Here is a 13840-nt window from a genome sequence, read left to right as displayed (position 1 = left end):
AGGGTCTGCCCAGGAGGGATTTCCCAAGCTGGGACAGAGCTTAGGCAGCCAAGAACAAAGTTCTGCCAGGCATCCCTTTTTTCCAAGATAAAAACTGGAAAACACTCAGTGCCAACTCCATGGACACTGCCTTGTCAAGAGCCAGGGAGCAGCTGGGGCTCCCAGGCCTCCCCAGCCTTCACTTTGTGCAAAACCAGGGCTGTGTTTGGTTTATTTTTGTCTGAGAAAGGAGCAGAGTTTTATTTGCAGGTGTGGGGAGGCACTTCACACCTGTAAAGTCATTCCTTTTTTTTTTTTTTGGGGAGAAAATGAGGGTTTGATGGCAGCTCCCAGCACTGGGACAGAGTTGATTTCAGGGATTTTCATGTGTGGACTGTGAATTTCTTTGTTGCCATTGGGGCTTTTTCCTGTGCTACAAATTAAGGGTTTGTTTGTTTTTTTTTTTTTTTCCATTTAATAAATTATAGTTTGGATTTACTTTGCATGGAAGGGGAAGGATTTATCCAGCTGCAAAAGCTCCCTTGGTGCCACAGCCTGCATTCCTCAGTTCCCATGAAATGCTGGAGTCGTGGATGTCCCCTCTGGAATTTCATTTATCCTGGGAGCAGGGCTGGCCCTGGGGGTGTGAACCTGCTCCTCACCTCAGAGCTGGGACAAATTCCAGCTGTTCTGGTGGCAGAGCAGGGAGCCCAGGGTGGCTGCAGTGGCCTGGGAGCTGGGGAGGTGAGCGAGTGCAGAGCCCTGGGATTTCATTTCCAGCTAATTCAGCCTCCCTGACTGTGCATTTCTGGGCTGATGTGGTGTGCCCTGCACTGAGCCCAGCCTGGAGCCCCTCCCTGGCCAGCTCCTGCTTCAGCCAAACCCCTGCATGGCAAAGGGAATTCTCTGGAAGCACCAGTGTGCTCCTCAGGAAGGAGGGGAGGGGGCAGCAGGGGGAGGTTGATGCCTTAGAACACTGTGAGGTCGTGAATGATCAGCAACAGCTGAAAAATGGAAAGGTTTTAATTAAAAACATGAAAATTCAGCATTTGCTCTGTGGATTCGTTGGAAGAAAGTGCAGAGGAGGCTTTGGTTCCTGCCAGCCCCAAGGTCAGGAATTATTCTGTGGTAATTTCAGGATGTTATCCAGCACTAAGTGCCTGTTTTGTCTGGATTTAGGGATATTATCCCTCAGCAAGTGGCTGCTGAGGGTGGGTGAGTGTGACAATTCTCTGACTCCCTGCTGAGTGTTCGGGAAGAAAACACAGAGAAGGAATTGCCCTTGGTATAAATTATTATAATTTAAGGAAAAGGAATCCCAGGGGTTTTGTCCAGCATTCACTCCAGCCCCAGGGAGGATCCCAGGCTTTGGTTCCCCTCTCTGAGGGCACAGACCCTGCAGGGCAGTGAGAGGGAGAACTCCAGGCCTGGAATGAGACCATTTCTAATGGAATGAGGCTGTTCCAGCAGAGGCAGGCACAGAACTGAGTGCTGTGACAATCCAGCAAGGCCTGGAGGAACAAAACTGGGCTGTGGCACAAAGCTCAGCCAGGAGCTGACTCTGAATCCTTGAGCTCCTCAGTTCTGGCAGGACTGGGGCTGGTGGAGCAGTGCAGGGGCTGTCCCATCAGCCTGGGACGTGTTTCTGCCTCTCCTGCTGTGTCCCTGTCACACTTTGGGGTTATTGCCATCACCTCACCCTCCAGCTGGAGGAAGCAGCAGTGCCAGGCACTGTCCCAGAGGCAGGAGCTGCACAGAGCCCCTGGAGGAGCAGCAGTGTGAGTTCAGAAGGCACTGAGGGTCTCCTGGGCTGGGCAGCCCTCACCACTTGATGCTGAGGGCAGAGCTGGCTCTCTCCACGGCGTGGTACTGAGTGTGCAGCACCTGCAGAGCCCTCTCTGAGCCCCAGCCCCCCAGCCAGTGCTCGTAGAGCTCCCTCACAGCCTGGTTTTCCTCTGGAATCTCAGCCCTCAGGGAGTCATACAACCTCTCCACCTGCTGCAGCTCCTCCTTGCTGGATTCTCCCTGCAGTTTGATCTGCCCTCCTCCATTCAAACAGCCTGGGAGGGGAGGAAAAAAAAAAAAAAGGCATGAAGAATTTCAGCTGGGAAAACATCCTCAGAAATTCCAGGTCATTTATCCTGCTCCTGCAAACAGCTGCAGCAATGAAAACAGCTCAGGGATGGAGGTTCAGCCCCAGTTATCTGGCAGCAGCAGGGCCACAGGGCAGGGAGATGCTGGGCTGGCTCCAGCTGGGGCTCTGCCAGCTCTTATCTCCTGCCCCCAGCAGGGAGCCTGAGCCCAGCCCAGGTGAGCCCATCCTTGGGGGCACAGCTGGAGGAGAGGGAAAAGTGCCTGGGATGAGTCCTGGGAGGCTCCCAGAGCTGTGTGGATCCTTGGGAAGGAGCAGCTCCAAGAGGCAGAGGGGCCCCTCAGTGGGCTCAGGCTGCCCCTGCTCCCAAGGGAGCCAGCAAAAGGAAAATGGAATCAAATATTAAACATTTCTCCACCAGCCACAGCAGCATTTTCTGTAAGTGTGATGGTCAGGCCTGGGCAATTTCAGGAGGAAAATCCCCTCAGGTACCAGAGCTCAGGAAATCCTCCTTAAAAGCAATTAATTAATTAATGGTGCAAATGTTGTGTGATGGAATTCAGCTGCAATTCTTTAAATCCTGAGGAATTACTGGCTCAGAGGTAGGGAGATCCCCCTCAGTGCTGTGATGGGGTGGCTGTCACAGCCCAAGGGGGTGAGAAATCTCCCATTCCTCCTGTCTGGAATGCCCTGGAGCTCCCCCCAGGCTGGATTTGAGAGCAGCCTCACCTGAGGGACAGGCCATCACCTCCACGTAGTGATAGGGGCACTTCCCTCTCTTCAGCTTCTGCACCAGGTTCTGGATGTTCCTGAACCCATAGGCCAGGGCAAAGTGCAGCAGCACCTCTCCATCCCTCTCCAGGGTCACCTCCTGGAAGTCCTTGTTCCTGAGGGAGCAGAGCACAGCAAGTGGCTTCTCCAAATGAGTTTCTGTTTTAAGCTTCAAAGGGCCCAAAACCCAAATTCTTTGTGAGTCTCACTGAAGAGCTGTCCTAGTTCTGTGCCATCCAAGGGAAACAGGAAGGAATTCCTTCCAGAGCCTTCCAGGGTTGCTGGAGCCACCTGAGCAGAGTTTGCTGAAGGATATCTGTGCTGGATAAAGCACAGGGAGCCCCTCCCTGACAGACCTGGGTTCCTTCAGCCATCATCAAGCCCCTCAGGGGATTTTTGACTTCTGCTGGATCATAAAACATGGGAACAAACCCTGACTGAGCATTCCAGATTTCTGAGGTTAGTGGGAATACCTGGTCCTGATGAAAAAAAAAGTAAGTAATTTGATTTTTATCAAGATTTTGAGACTGTTTTTTCTGCTTCCTGAACCAGGGAATCCTAAACATAAAAATTGCTCATTAGGGATCTAATTAATTCCAAAGGACACATTAAATTAGAACTGGGAAGCCAGAAGGAATCTCAGGTGGATGAGCCTCAATGCCCAAACTCAGGTGATTTATTTTGTGTCTCACTGCAGTTAAACAGAGCCCCCAAACCCTCCCACAAGGTTTTCTGGGATCAATAATCAGTGACAAATCTCCCTGATTGGCCTGATCCAAGGTGAGGAATCCCAGCCTTCTTAATCACTCTAAAATTTTATAATTATTCTAAAAGTTGCCAGTGGGAAAATCCACCAGGCCAAACTCCAGGTGTGTGGCTGGGGAAGGGGCTGGAATTCTCCCTGGAATTCTCCCTGCCTGCCTGGAATTGGCTGATTTATTGCGGGAGGGAACAGCCCGGAAGCGAACTTTAACATCGGAAAAAAATTAAAAAAAATAAAAAAGGGGAGAACTCCTGAAAAAACCAAAAAACCCCGAGTTTTGTGTGGGATTCGAGCTCCTTACTTGAGAGGTCTGTAGTGGATGGAGGCCCCGTGGATGCCGAAGAGCTCCCGGGCAGCGTGGCTGAAGATGTGCTCCAGGAAGCCGCCCGAGCCGCCGCCTCGGTGCGAGCGCGGCTCCTCCGCAGCCCCGCCGAGCCTGGGGGCACAGCAGCAGCACCCTCAGGGCTTGTGGGGGCACAGCAGCAGCACCCTCAGGGCTTGTGGGGCCACAGCAGCAGCACCCTCAGGGCTTCTGGGGCCACAGCAGCAGCACCCTCAGGGCTTGTGGGGCCACAGCAGCAGCACCCTCAGGGCCTCTGGGGCACAGCAGCAGCACCCTCAGGGCCTCTGGGGCCACAGCAGCAGCACCCTCAGGGCCTCTGGGGGCACACAAAGCTCCAGGGGCTGCCCCAGGACAGGGGCAGCAGCCGAACTGCAGCTTGCCCTGAGCTCCAGCTCTCCTGGGAGCGGCGGCACAGGGCGTCCCTGGAGTGTCCCAGGCCAGGCTGGCCAGGGCCTGGAGCAGCCTGGGGTGGTGCAAGGTGTTGGGGTTGGATGGTTTTAAAGCCCTTCCCAGCCAAAGCATTCCAGGATTCTGTAATGGGTGCTCGTGAATTGATGGATGAGTCAGGGAGGTGCCAGGAGCTCGGGATGGTCCCTTGCCCTGAAGCACAGGCAGCTCTGGGTGCTCAGTGCAGAGCCAGACCCCAAAAGCTGCTCCCACCCCACCCCAGTGTGTGCAGCTGGCCCTGGAGCAGAATTTCCTCCTCAGTTCAACAGCCCTAGTGCTCGTGATTGATGGACGAGTCAGGGAGGTGCCAGGAGCTCAGGATGGTCCCTTGCCCTGAAGCACAGGCAGCTCTGGGTGCTCAGTGCAGAGCCAGACCCCAAAAGCTGCTCCCACCCCCCCCGGTGTGTGCAGCTGGCCCTGGAGCAGAATTTCCTCCTCAGTTCACAGCCCCAGTCCCATCTGACACCTCCTAAATGTCATTTTTCCACCAACAGCCTCCTGCAGATTAACTGGGTGACCTAAATATTTGTTATTTCTGCTTTAATTCTGGGATCTTTGCAGTGGCTCTGCTAAGGGGGAGCAACAGCTTCTGCTTCAGGAAATTTTTAGCACTGGGACAGATTCTTGTCCTTCCCAAAGGCTGCAGCAGCTTTTTGTGGGATGAAAGGAGCTGGAGTGATTCTCCAGTGGAAATTCACCATATTCTGACATGAAATATTTTAACTCCCAATTGTTCTGGTTCAAGCGACACAAGAAACCAAACCAAGGGCAAACACACTTGTGTAAAACAGCAGGAAAAGGGGAATTCTGAACTCTCTGAATCCTGGAGGAAAGGGAACAAAGAAAGGGGAATTCTGAACTCCCTAAATCCTGGAGGAAAGGGAACAGGGAAATTCTGAACTTTCTAAATCCTGGAGGAAAGGGAAGAGGGAAGGGGAATTCTGAACTCCCTAAATCCTGGAGGAAAGGGAACATGACTGAAATGGGATTTTGCTCTTACACAGTGTCCAGGGGAGAAGGATCTACATCTGACAGGGACACTCCTTCTTGCTCCAGCAGCTTCAGCACTTCTCCTAGAGCAGAACCAGGCACAAGGAGTTCTTATTTTTGGGACACAGGAAAACAAACCCCACAGAGCAGTCCCTGAACTGCACCTGCATTTCACCAGGGCATGATTTGCACCATTAAAGGTAAATACAGCCAGGGAACACTGCAAGGCTCCCAGAATTTACTGGAATTGGGAATCTCCTGTGGCTCTGCTTACCTGTGGTGATGACACAATCCACATCCCTGGTCTGGTATTCCTGGTTGAAGAAGTCTGGCCTGGAGGCCTCCAGCTTTTTGTCATAGCAGGGCATGACTGTGACGTGGTAGATCCTGTCAGGGGGCAGGTGCTGCAAGGGAGACAAGGCTGGGGCAGCTGGGGCAGCCAAAATCCCCCTGCCCTCAGGGAGGGCATTCCAGGAGCACAGCAGAGTGGGGAAAATAATGCCACTGTGTCCCTGGAATGGTCCCCACCATGACTGAGTATCTGTGTAATTAAATATTTATGAGTAAATGGAATGATTTCTCTCCTAAAGCCAATTTCAGCTGCAGTCAGTGTCAGCAGTTATGGACCTTCAGGGGTTTCATGGAATCTTGGGATGGGATGGGTTGGGTTGGGAGGGACCCTAAAGCCCATCCAGTTCCAATTTTAGGGACACCTTCCACTGTCCCAGGGTGCTCCAAGCCCTGTCCAGCCCGGCCTTGGACACTCCAGGAATCCAGCTCTGGGAATTCCATCCCAGCCCCTCCCAGGGAGGAATTCCTTCCCAATACCATCCAGCCCTGCCCTCTGGCAGTGGGCAGCCATTCCCTGTGTCCTGGCACTCCAGGCCTTTGGGAATAATCTCTTTCCATCTCTCCTGAGGCTCCCTTCAGCTCCTGGAAGTTTCCCTCCCTCTGGTGCAATGATCCAAGGTCAGGCAGAGAAGCCAACCCCTAATTAAGGCATTAGGGAATTAACTTCCTCCCTGCTCCCCAAGCTCAGCCCCTCAGGACATGATCTGGATCCCTCAGGATCATCCAAGCAATCAACACAGGCTGAGCCAACAGATCACTGACCCTGGGCCACTGTTTCAGTCTCCTGTGCCAAATATTCCCAGAAATTGCCAGATTTTATCCCAAATCTGCAGCTGCCTCATACAAGTGTCCCAGCCAGTGAGCCCCACAAGAAATCCCAGTGGTGCTGCAGCCCCTTGCTGGCCCAGTCCCAGGCTGGCTGTGGGGATAGCCAGCTCCCACCTGGAAAGATTCCAGAGGCTGCAGCCTGGGGACAGAAGCAGAACATGAGGCTGGGAATGAGGGATGAGTTTTGGAGAAGCCATCATCTGCACCTCAGCCTTGGCTTGGGTCACTTATTTGAAATTATTCACCAACTTTGAACAACAGGAGCACAAAGACACTGAAAATAAGATTCCTCAGCTTTCCCAAATAATTCAGAGGGTTTAATTTAATTAGCCCATGCTCAGTGTTCTAATTACTACTCATTAGCTAAGACAGAAGTGAGGAAGATTTGCTGCCTTCTGCAAGGCAATATTGACCCTTAAATGTGTATTACACAGCAAATTTATAAAAAAATCAGCCTACAGTGTTGAACTGGAGGAGTTCTGCAGTAAGAAGAGCATTTTTAGAGCTTTACCTTCTGCTCTGCAAAGTAGCCCTTGACCAGGGAGCCCATGACCTGCTGGGGGGATTTGGTGGTGCTGATGTGGGGAATGATGAAGCTGCCGTGGGTTTTCTCTGCATAGCAGATCCAGCCTGGAAGGAACATCATCAACAAATTCAATTAAAAAAAACAAGCAGCAGACCTTCACTCTGCCCATTGTCCCCAAACCCCAGGTTCAGTGCCATTTTCAGCACAAACAGCAAAGCAAGTGGAAGCCCAGATTGATCTGAAGGTGTCTCAGCACTGCTGTAGCACCAAAACCTGTGCTGTGAGGAGAATGATCCTGCAGGTAAGAACATCCATGTGCAGCTTTCTGAGCAGCTGCTGGAGTTTGGATTGCAGCTGGAACTGAAGCCATACCTGGGCAGGAGGAGGCCAGCATGGGCAGGGCCTTTTTGTCCTCTGCTTGTCTGTGGAAGCGCCTCACAAACTCCTGCTGGCTCTCCAGGAGGCTGAAATTCCTGGAGAAAGTTGTGTCAAACACGTGGTGCACACCTGGGCAGGACAGCAGCTGGGTTAAAAACCTCAGGATGCAGCAAAATACAACAAAAAAACCTCCCACTTCAAGCAGGGGCAACCTCAGGCACAGCTCCTGATCCCTGCAGTTGGGAGGGGACATTTTCCAGCGTGGGAAGAGGAGGAAAAGTGACAGGAGAGGTGGAAATGTAAAATGTAAAAGTTCTTTTCAGTGGTTCTTTACAGGTTTTATGGACTGATGGAATGGTTTGGGTTGGAAAGGACTCAAAACTCAGCCAGTTCCACGGGCAGGGACATCTCCCACTATTCCAGGGTGAGCCAGCCTGGTCCTGGGCACTTCCAGGGATCCAGAGCAGCCACAGCTTCTCTGGGAATCTGTGCCAGGGCCTGCCCACCCTCCCAGCCAGGAATTCCTTCCCAACATCCCATCTGACCCTGCCCTCTGGCAGTTTAAATCCTTTCCCTTGTCCTGCCCTTTAAAAAATTCCTCCCCATCCTTTTTCCTTTCCTCCTCTCCCTCCAGGCTCACTGTGTGACTGAACTTTGGGACAGTCTGGAATTCCTTATAAAAATCCTTCTCCTCCTTGTTCCAAGCTTTCCTCCCCTCCCTCCAGGCTCACTGTGACTGAACTCTGGGACAGTCTGGAATCCCTTACAAAAGTCCCTCACCCTCCTTGTTCCAAGCTTTCCTCCCCTCTCTCCAGGCTCACTGTGACTGAACTTTGGGACAGTCTGGGATTCCTTATAAAAATCCTTCTCCTCCTTGTTCCAAGCTTTCCTCCCCTCCCTCCAGGCTCACTGTGTGACTGAACTTTGGGACAGCCTGGCATCCCCGTGGGGGTTAAACCCCTTTAACTTGTGCTCAGCCCAGAGAGCAGGAAAGGCCACACTTGCCTAAACCCTTGAGGAAGGTGGTCAGCTTCTGGGCTGTCTCCAGCAGCCCCAGTTTGCACCTTGCAGCCAGGGAGGCTCTGGACTGGGGGGAGACAGAAACCACCACCAGCTTCTGCTCGTGGGCAGCAGCAGCCTGAAAAAAAAACCCCAAAAACCCCAAAGTGGCAGAGCTGGCAGCACCACAGAGCTCACCCCGAGGCAGGAACCGACACCAACCCCTTGAAAAAATGGGAATAAACCCCAGGAGTGCAGTGGGATCCCTCAGGAATTCCCTTTTGCTGTGGATTCTCCCCCTTTCCCTGCAGGGACCCACCTTGTTGAGAGCCAGCACCTTGCAGAGCTCCCCGTGGCTCTGCTGGCTCACCAGGACACTCTCAGCTGAGGTGATGCAGCCACTGCAGGCCAGGCAATCATTCAGGCTGATTTTGGCTTTCTCCAGCTTTTGTGCTTCCCCATCCTACAAAAAAAACCCCAAAAACCCAGAGGTGGCTCAGTTCTGACCCCAGAATTTAAGGAGCAATTTCCCCACTTTGCTACAAATAATGAAGATGTTGCTCTTTTGATACTCTTGGTTTATCATTTAAGAAAATCTTTATTTTTAGTGAGATGAGGACAAAGGCACCTGAAGCTGGCTGCTTTTCGTGGGATTATTTGGGGATCTCAGCCCAGACACTGGAAGGGAATATTTTCCTTTCCACCTGCCCTGAATAATTTGGTTTTCCCAAGAGATTCACTTTTCATGGGATTATTTGGCACAGCAAAGGGGATCTCAGCCCAGACACTGGAAGGGAATATTTTCCTTTCCACCTGCCCTGAATAATTTGGTTTTCCCAAGAGATTCTCCTCTAATCATCACTCCTCAGTAAAGCCAGGAATAGAGCAGGAAATGAGGCACTATTGACATTTTAAAATAAGGAGCCAGACTCCTTTGCAAGTGCTGTGTCCTCCTTTTTCTAAATCAAAATCTGCCTCAAGTTCCAAGTTCCTTTCCTAGAGGAATTCCCAGCCTGGTTAACTGAGCAGTGCCAACTTTTTCAGGTGAAAACAGGAAAAACTCAGCCTGAATTCTGCAAGCTTCTGAATTCTTCAAGTTTTTCAAGAAATAATTTAAAATATTATTTTTTTTAAAAGTCCAGCATGATTTATTAAAAATATCTTGGTGAAATCTCTGAGTGAGCACAAGGACATTGTCCCAACCAACCTGGAACTGCCAATCCTTTAGGTGAAAACAGGAAAAACTCAAGCTCAAAAACTCAAAATTCTGCAAGCTTCTGAATTCTTCAAGCTTTTCAAGAAATAATTTAAAATATTATTTTTTTTAAAAAGTCCAGCATGATTTATTAAAAATATCTTGGTGAAATCTCTGAGTGAGCACAAGGACATTGTCCCAACCAACCTGGAACTGCCAATCCTTAAATATTGATAAAATAAATCAACTTTTCAACCTGGAACTGCCAATCCTTAAGTATTGATAAAATAAATGAACTTTTCATCCTATCTGCTCTCTTATGAAAACCATCACAAATTAATGGCAGGGTTTCAGAGAATCACAAACTGGAATAAATTGGAATTATTGACTATAAAATGACTGCTTAATTTATAAATTAAAATGCTGTTAAATTAAAGTTGAATACAATCTCAGCTTATCTGCTCTTATATAAATAATCAGTAATTAATGCCAGTGTTTCAGAGCACAAAAGTGGCACAAAATTGGAATTATTGATTATAAATTAAAAAGAAAAAAGTACAAGAATGCTGACAGCATCTCTTGGAGGCAATAAATGAACGCAGCTAATTAAATTACTACAGTACACTCATTTTTCTGGGTTTTTACACAGAACAAAGACCCCACACACCTGACTGAGCTGGAAATAGCTCCCATCAGCTTCGATTCTGATCCTGGCTGCTGCTTTGCCAGGCTTCTTGTCCACTGGGACAGGCTGGATGCATTCCTGAAAGGGCAGCAGAGCCTGGGGTCAGCTGGGCGAGGAAGGGAGTGGCAAAAATCAGGATGGGGGTTGATAAAAATCAGTATGGGATTGATAAAAATCAATATTGGGATTAATAAAAAATCAGTGTTGGGGATTGGGTAAAAAATCAATATGGGGATTGATAAAAAGAAATATTGGGGATTGATAAAAATCAGTATTGGGGCTGATAAAAATCAATATTGGGATTGATAAAATCAATAGTGGGGTTGATAAAAATCAATATTGGGGTTGATAAAAATCAGTATTGGGGATTGATAAAAATCAGTATTGGGGTTGATAAAAATAGATATTGGGGATTGATAAAAATCAGTATGGGGATTGATAAAAATCAGTATTGGGGTTGATAAAAAGAAATATTGGGGTTGATAAAAAATCAATATTGGGGATTGGGTAAAAAATCAATATTGGGGTTGATAAAAAGAAATATTGGGGATTGATAAAAATCAGTATGGGGATTGATAAAAATCAATAGTGGGGTTGATAAAAAGAAATATTGGGGTTGATAAAAAGAAATATTGGGGATTGATAAAAATCAGTATTGGGGTTGATAAAAAATCAGTATTGGGGATTGGGTAAAAAATCAATATTGGGGTTGATAAAAATCAATATGGGGATTGAATAAAGAATAAATATTGGGGATTAAATAAATATTGAGAATTACATTTTAAAAAATAGGGGATCAAATAAAAAATAAGTATAGGGGATTGAATAAAGAATAAATATTGGGGATTAAATTTTTAAAAAAGAGGGGATCAAACACAAAAATACAGGGATTGAATAAAAAATGAAGAAGTGGGGGATGAGCAGCAGCAGGAACAGCTCAGCATCACCCCAGCCTGGCTCTGCTCCTCCTGGGGAACAGCCAGCCCCTTCCTCCTCCTCCTCCTCCTCCTCCTCTCCCCACAGCCCCAGCCCACCGAGGGAGGTGCCCGTGCCCAGCCCGGCTGGCTCTGGGGACAGGAGGGGCTCAGTGCCACTCTGCTCTGGTGGCCAGCCCAGCCCAGGGCTTGTTGTGGATTTGATCCCGTTTTTTTGATCCCCTGTGATTCCCTCTGAGCACTCCCAGGTTCCCCTGAGGGAATGCCCCTGGCAGGGCACAGCCTGGTCCTGCCCTGCAAGCACGAGCTGTTGTTTGTTCCCTGAGGAATTCAGGAATTCCCTCAGGCAGCCATCCCCAGCGGGAGTTCACCAGCTGGGCTTTGCTGGGCTCCCTGCACAGCCTCGGCTCAGCAAGGCTCTTCTGCAGGGCAAACACAGGGATAGGCTCGGGCTGTGAACCTGGCTGTGAACCTGGCTGTGGAAAATCCTGGATATGAACCTGGATATGAAAAATCCTGGATATGAACCTGGCTGTGAACCTGGCTGTGGAAAATCCTGGGTGTGAATCTGGGTGTGAACCTGGGTGTGAATCTGGGTGTGAATCTGGGTGTGAATCCTGGATATGGAAAATCCTGGATATGAACCTGGGTGTGAACCTGGGTATGAAAAATCCTGGAAATGAACCTGGGTATGGAAAATCCTGGATACGAATCTGGGTATGAACCTGGGTGTGAATCTGGATATGGAAAATCCTGGATATGAATCTGGATATGAATCTGGGTGTGAATCTGGATATGAAAAATCCTGGAAATTAATCTGGGTGTGAATCCTGGATACAAATCTGCATATAAATCTGGATATAAATCCTGGATATGAAAAATCCTGGCTATGAATGTGGATCCAGAGCAGGACTGCCATTTTGCTCTGTGCCCTGCCTGAGGATCCCTGCTCGCTGCTCGCTCCCTGCTGGGCACTGTGCCCTCACTGCTGTCCTCTGGGGTGACCCCGCAGTGTCCCCAGTGTCTCAGTGACCCCAGAGAGATCCCACAGTGTCCCACAGTGTCCCAGTGACCCCAGAGTGACACACATGGTGTCCCTGAAGTGACCCCATGGTGTCCCTGAAGTGACCCCACAGTGTCCCTACAGTGTCCCAGTGACCCCAGAGTGACACACAGTGACCTCATGGTGTCCCACAGTGATCCCGCAGTGACCCCACAGTGTCCCTACAGTGACCCCGCGGTGTCCCCAATGTCCCAGTGACCCCAGAATGATACTGCAGTGACCCCACAGTGTCCCTACAGTGTCCCCGCGGTGTCCCCGAGCCCTGCCCCGCGCTCTGAGGGAGGATCAGCTCCCATCCCTCCCTGTCCCCCCTCAGCAGCAGCGGCAGCGGTTCCACGGCCCGGGCCGGCCCCGTGCGGCGACACCGCGGGGCAAAGCCTGAGGGTGGCACCGCCGCCTCCCCTCAGGGCCCGTCCGCAGCGCCCGCCCCGCGGGTCCCCAGCGCCGCCACCGCCGGGGCGGCCCCACCTGCGAGGGGGCGATGAAATCGTCCAGCTCCGTCAGCTGCAGCACCCCGCTGAACCGCGCCGCCATGCCGCCGCAAAGCGAGCGCGATCGTCGTGACACGGGACTACGGCACCGCCGCAAAGCGAGCGCGATCGTCGTGACACGGGACTACGGCACCGCCGCAAAGCGAGCGCGATCGTCGTGACACGGGACTACGGCACCGCCGCAAAGCGCGCCACGCTGTCGTACAACCGGACAGCCACACCGCCGCAAAGCGAGCAGCAGCACTGTCGTAAAAGCGCCCGCCCCACCGCCGCAATTTTAATATAATATTTTTTATTTTTGCTCTGTAGATATCACCTTTTTGGAATAAACTAATAATATATAAAGCCTTTTGGCGTTCTAAGCAAATAAAAAGGTGTCGGAGCCAGGAAAATTCGGTGTAACTCCTCTTCTTTCACGCGCTGTGGGCTGTTGTGAATCTCCTGCCTCAAGGGGGTCCCAAAATTAAATCCCGGCAAGTGCTGGGAAAAGGCTGTGAGAAATAAAAACAAACAAACAAACAAACAATAATTATGTACAAATCGAGGTGAATTTCCTGCTGTGTGCTGGGTAAATCCCCGCAGCTGCTCGGCCCGGGTGCTGAGGGGGTAATTAACCACAGCAATTAGGGTGGGGAACATTTGGGGAGCAGGGAGGGTGGGACTGGGCTGTGCAGGACCTGGCACCCACTGCAGGTGACTCTGTACATACTTACATTATTTATATTTATTTGCACTCATAGTCATGCTTATATTTATGTGTGTATTTCCACGTATATTTGCACTTCTATTTACGTTTTACGTTTCTATCCGTACATATTTCCTGTTTAGATTCCTATTTATTTACATTTCTGTCTCTATTTGTGCTTCTCCCCCGCGGGTTAAGCTGCTCTGTCCGTGCCCAGGTGCCAGCCTCGCTGTGCCAGGCTGGGCACGCCCCGAGCCCCTTCCCACAATCCCTTTTCCTGGGTTTTTTTGTGCTGGGAATGAGGAGTGAGGCGGTTCCA

At 50.3% G+C, this 13840-nt stretch overlaps 1 protein-coding gene across 2 annotated transcripts; it reads right to left on the bottom strand.

Annotated features, from left to right (window-relative positions):
- Positions 1–434: 434 nt before the first annotated feature.
- Positions 435–13024, bottom strand: CIAO3 (cytosolic iron-sulfur assembly component 3). 2 transcript variants are annotated; one of them, XM_041401517.1, is made up of 11 exons: positions 12814–13023; positions 10330–10425; positions 8787–8930; positions 8474–8606; positions 7463–7597; positions 7076–7194; positions 5660–5789; positions 5396–5468; positions 3907–4041; positions 2801–2958; positions 435–2039 (listed from the first exon to the last, which is right to left on the bottom strand). In XM_041401517.1, exons 1-11 carry the CDS (start codon positions 12877–12879, stop codon positions 1801–1803), a joined length of 1428 nt encoding a protein of 475 aa, XP_041257451.1. In that variant the 5' UTR covers positions 12880–13023; the 3' UTR covers positions 435–1800. The 2 variants fall into 2 exon arrangements, with proteins under 2 accessions (XP_041257451.1, XP_041257452.1); XM_041401518.1 differs by lacking the exon at positions 3907–4041 and having other exon boundaries at positions 12814–13024.
- Positions 13025–13840: the final 816 nt, after the last annotated feature.

The sequence above is a fragment of the Onychostruthus taczanowskii genome, unplaced genomic scaffold, assembly GCF_017590055.1.
Source record: "Onychostruthus taczanowskii isolate IOZ18803 unplaced genomic scaffold, ASM1759005v1 scaffold19, whole genome shotgun sequence".
NCBI classification, from domain to species: domain Eukaryota; kingdom Metazoa; phylum Chordata; class Aves; order Passeriformes; family Passeridae; genus Onychostruthus; species Onychostruthus taczanowskii.
Note: the sequence above shows the minus strand (reverse complement) of the source record. Positions and strands in the feature narration are given on the sequence as shown.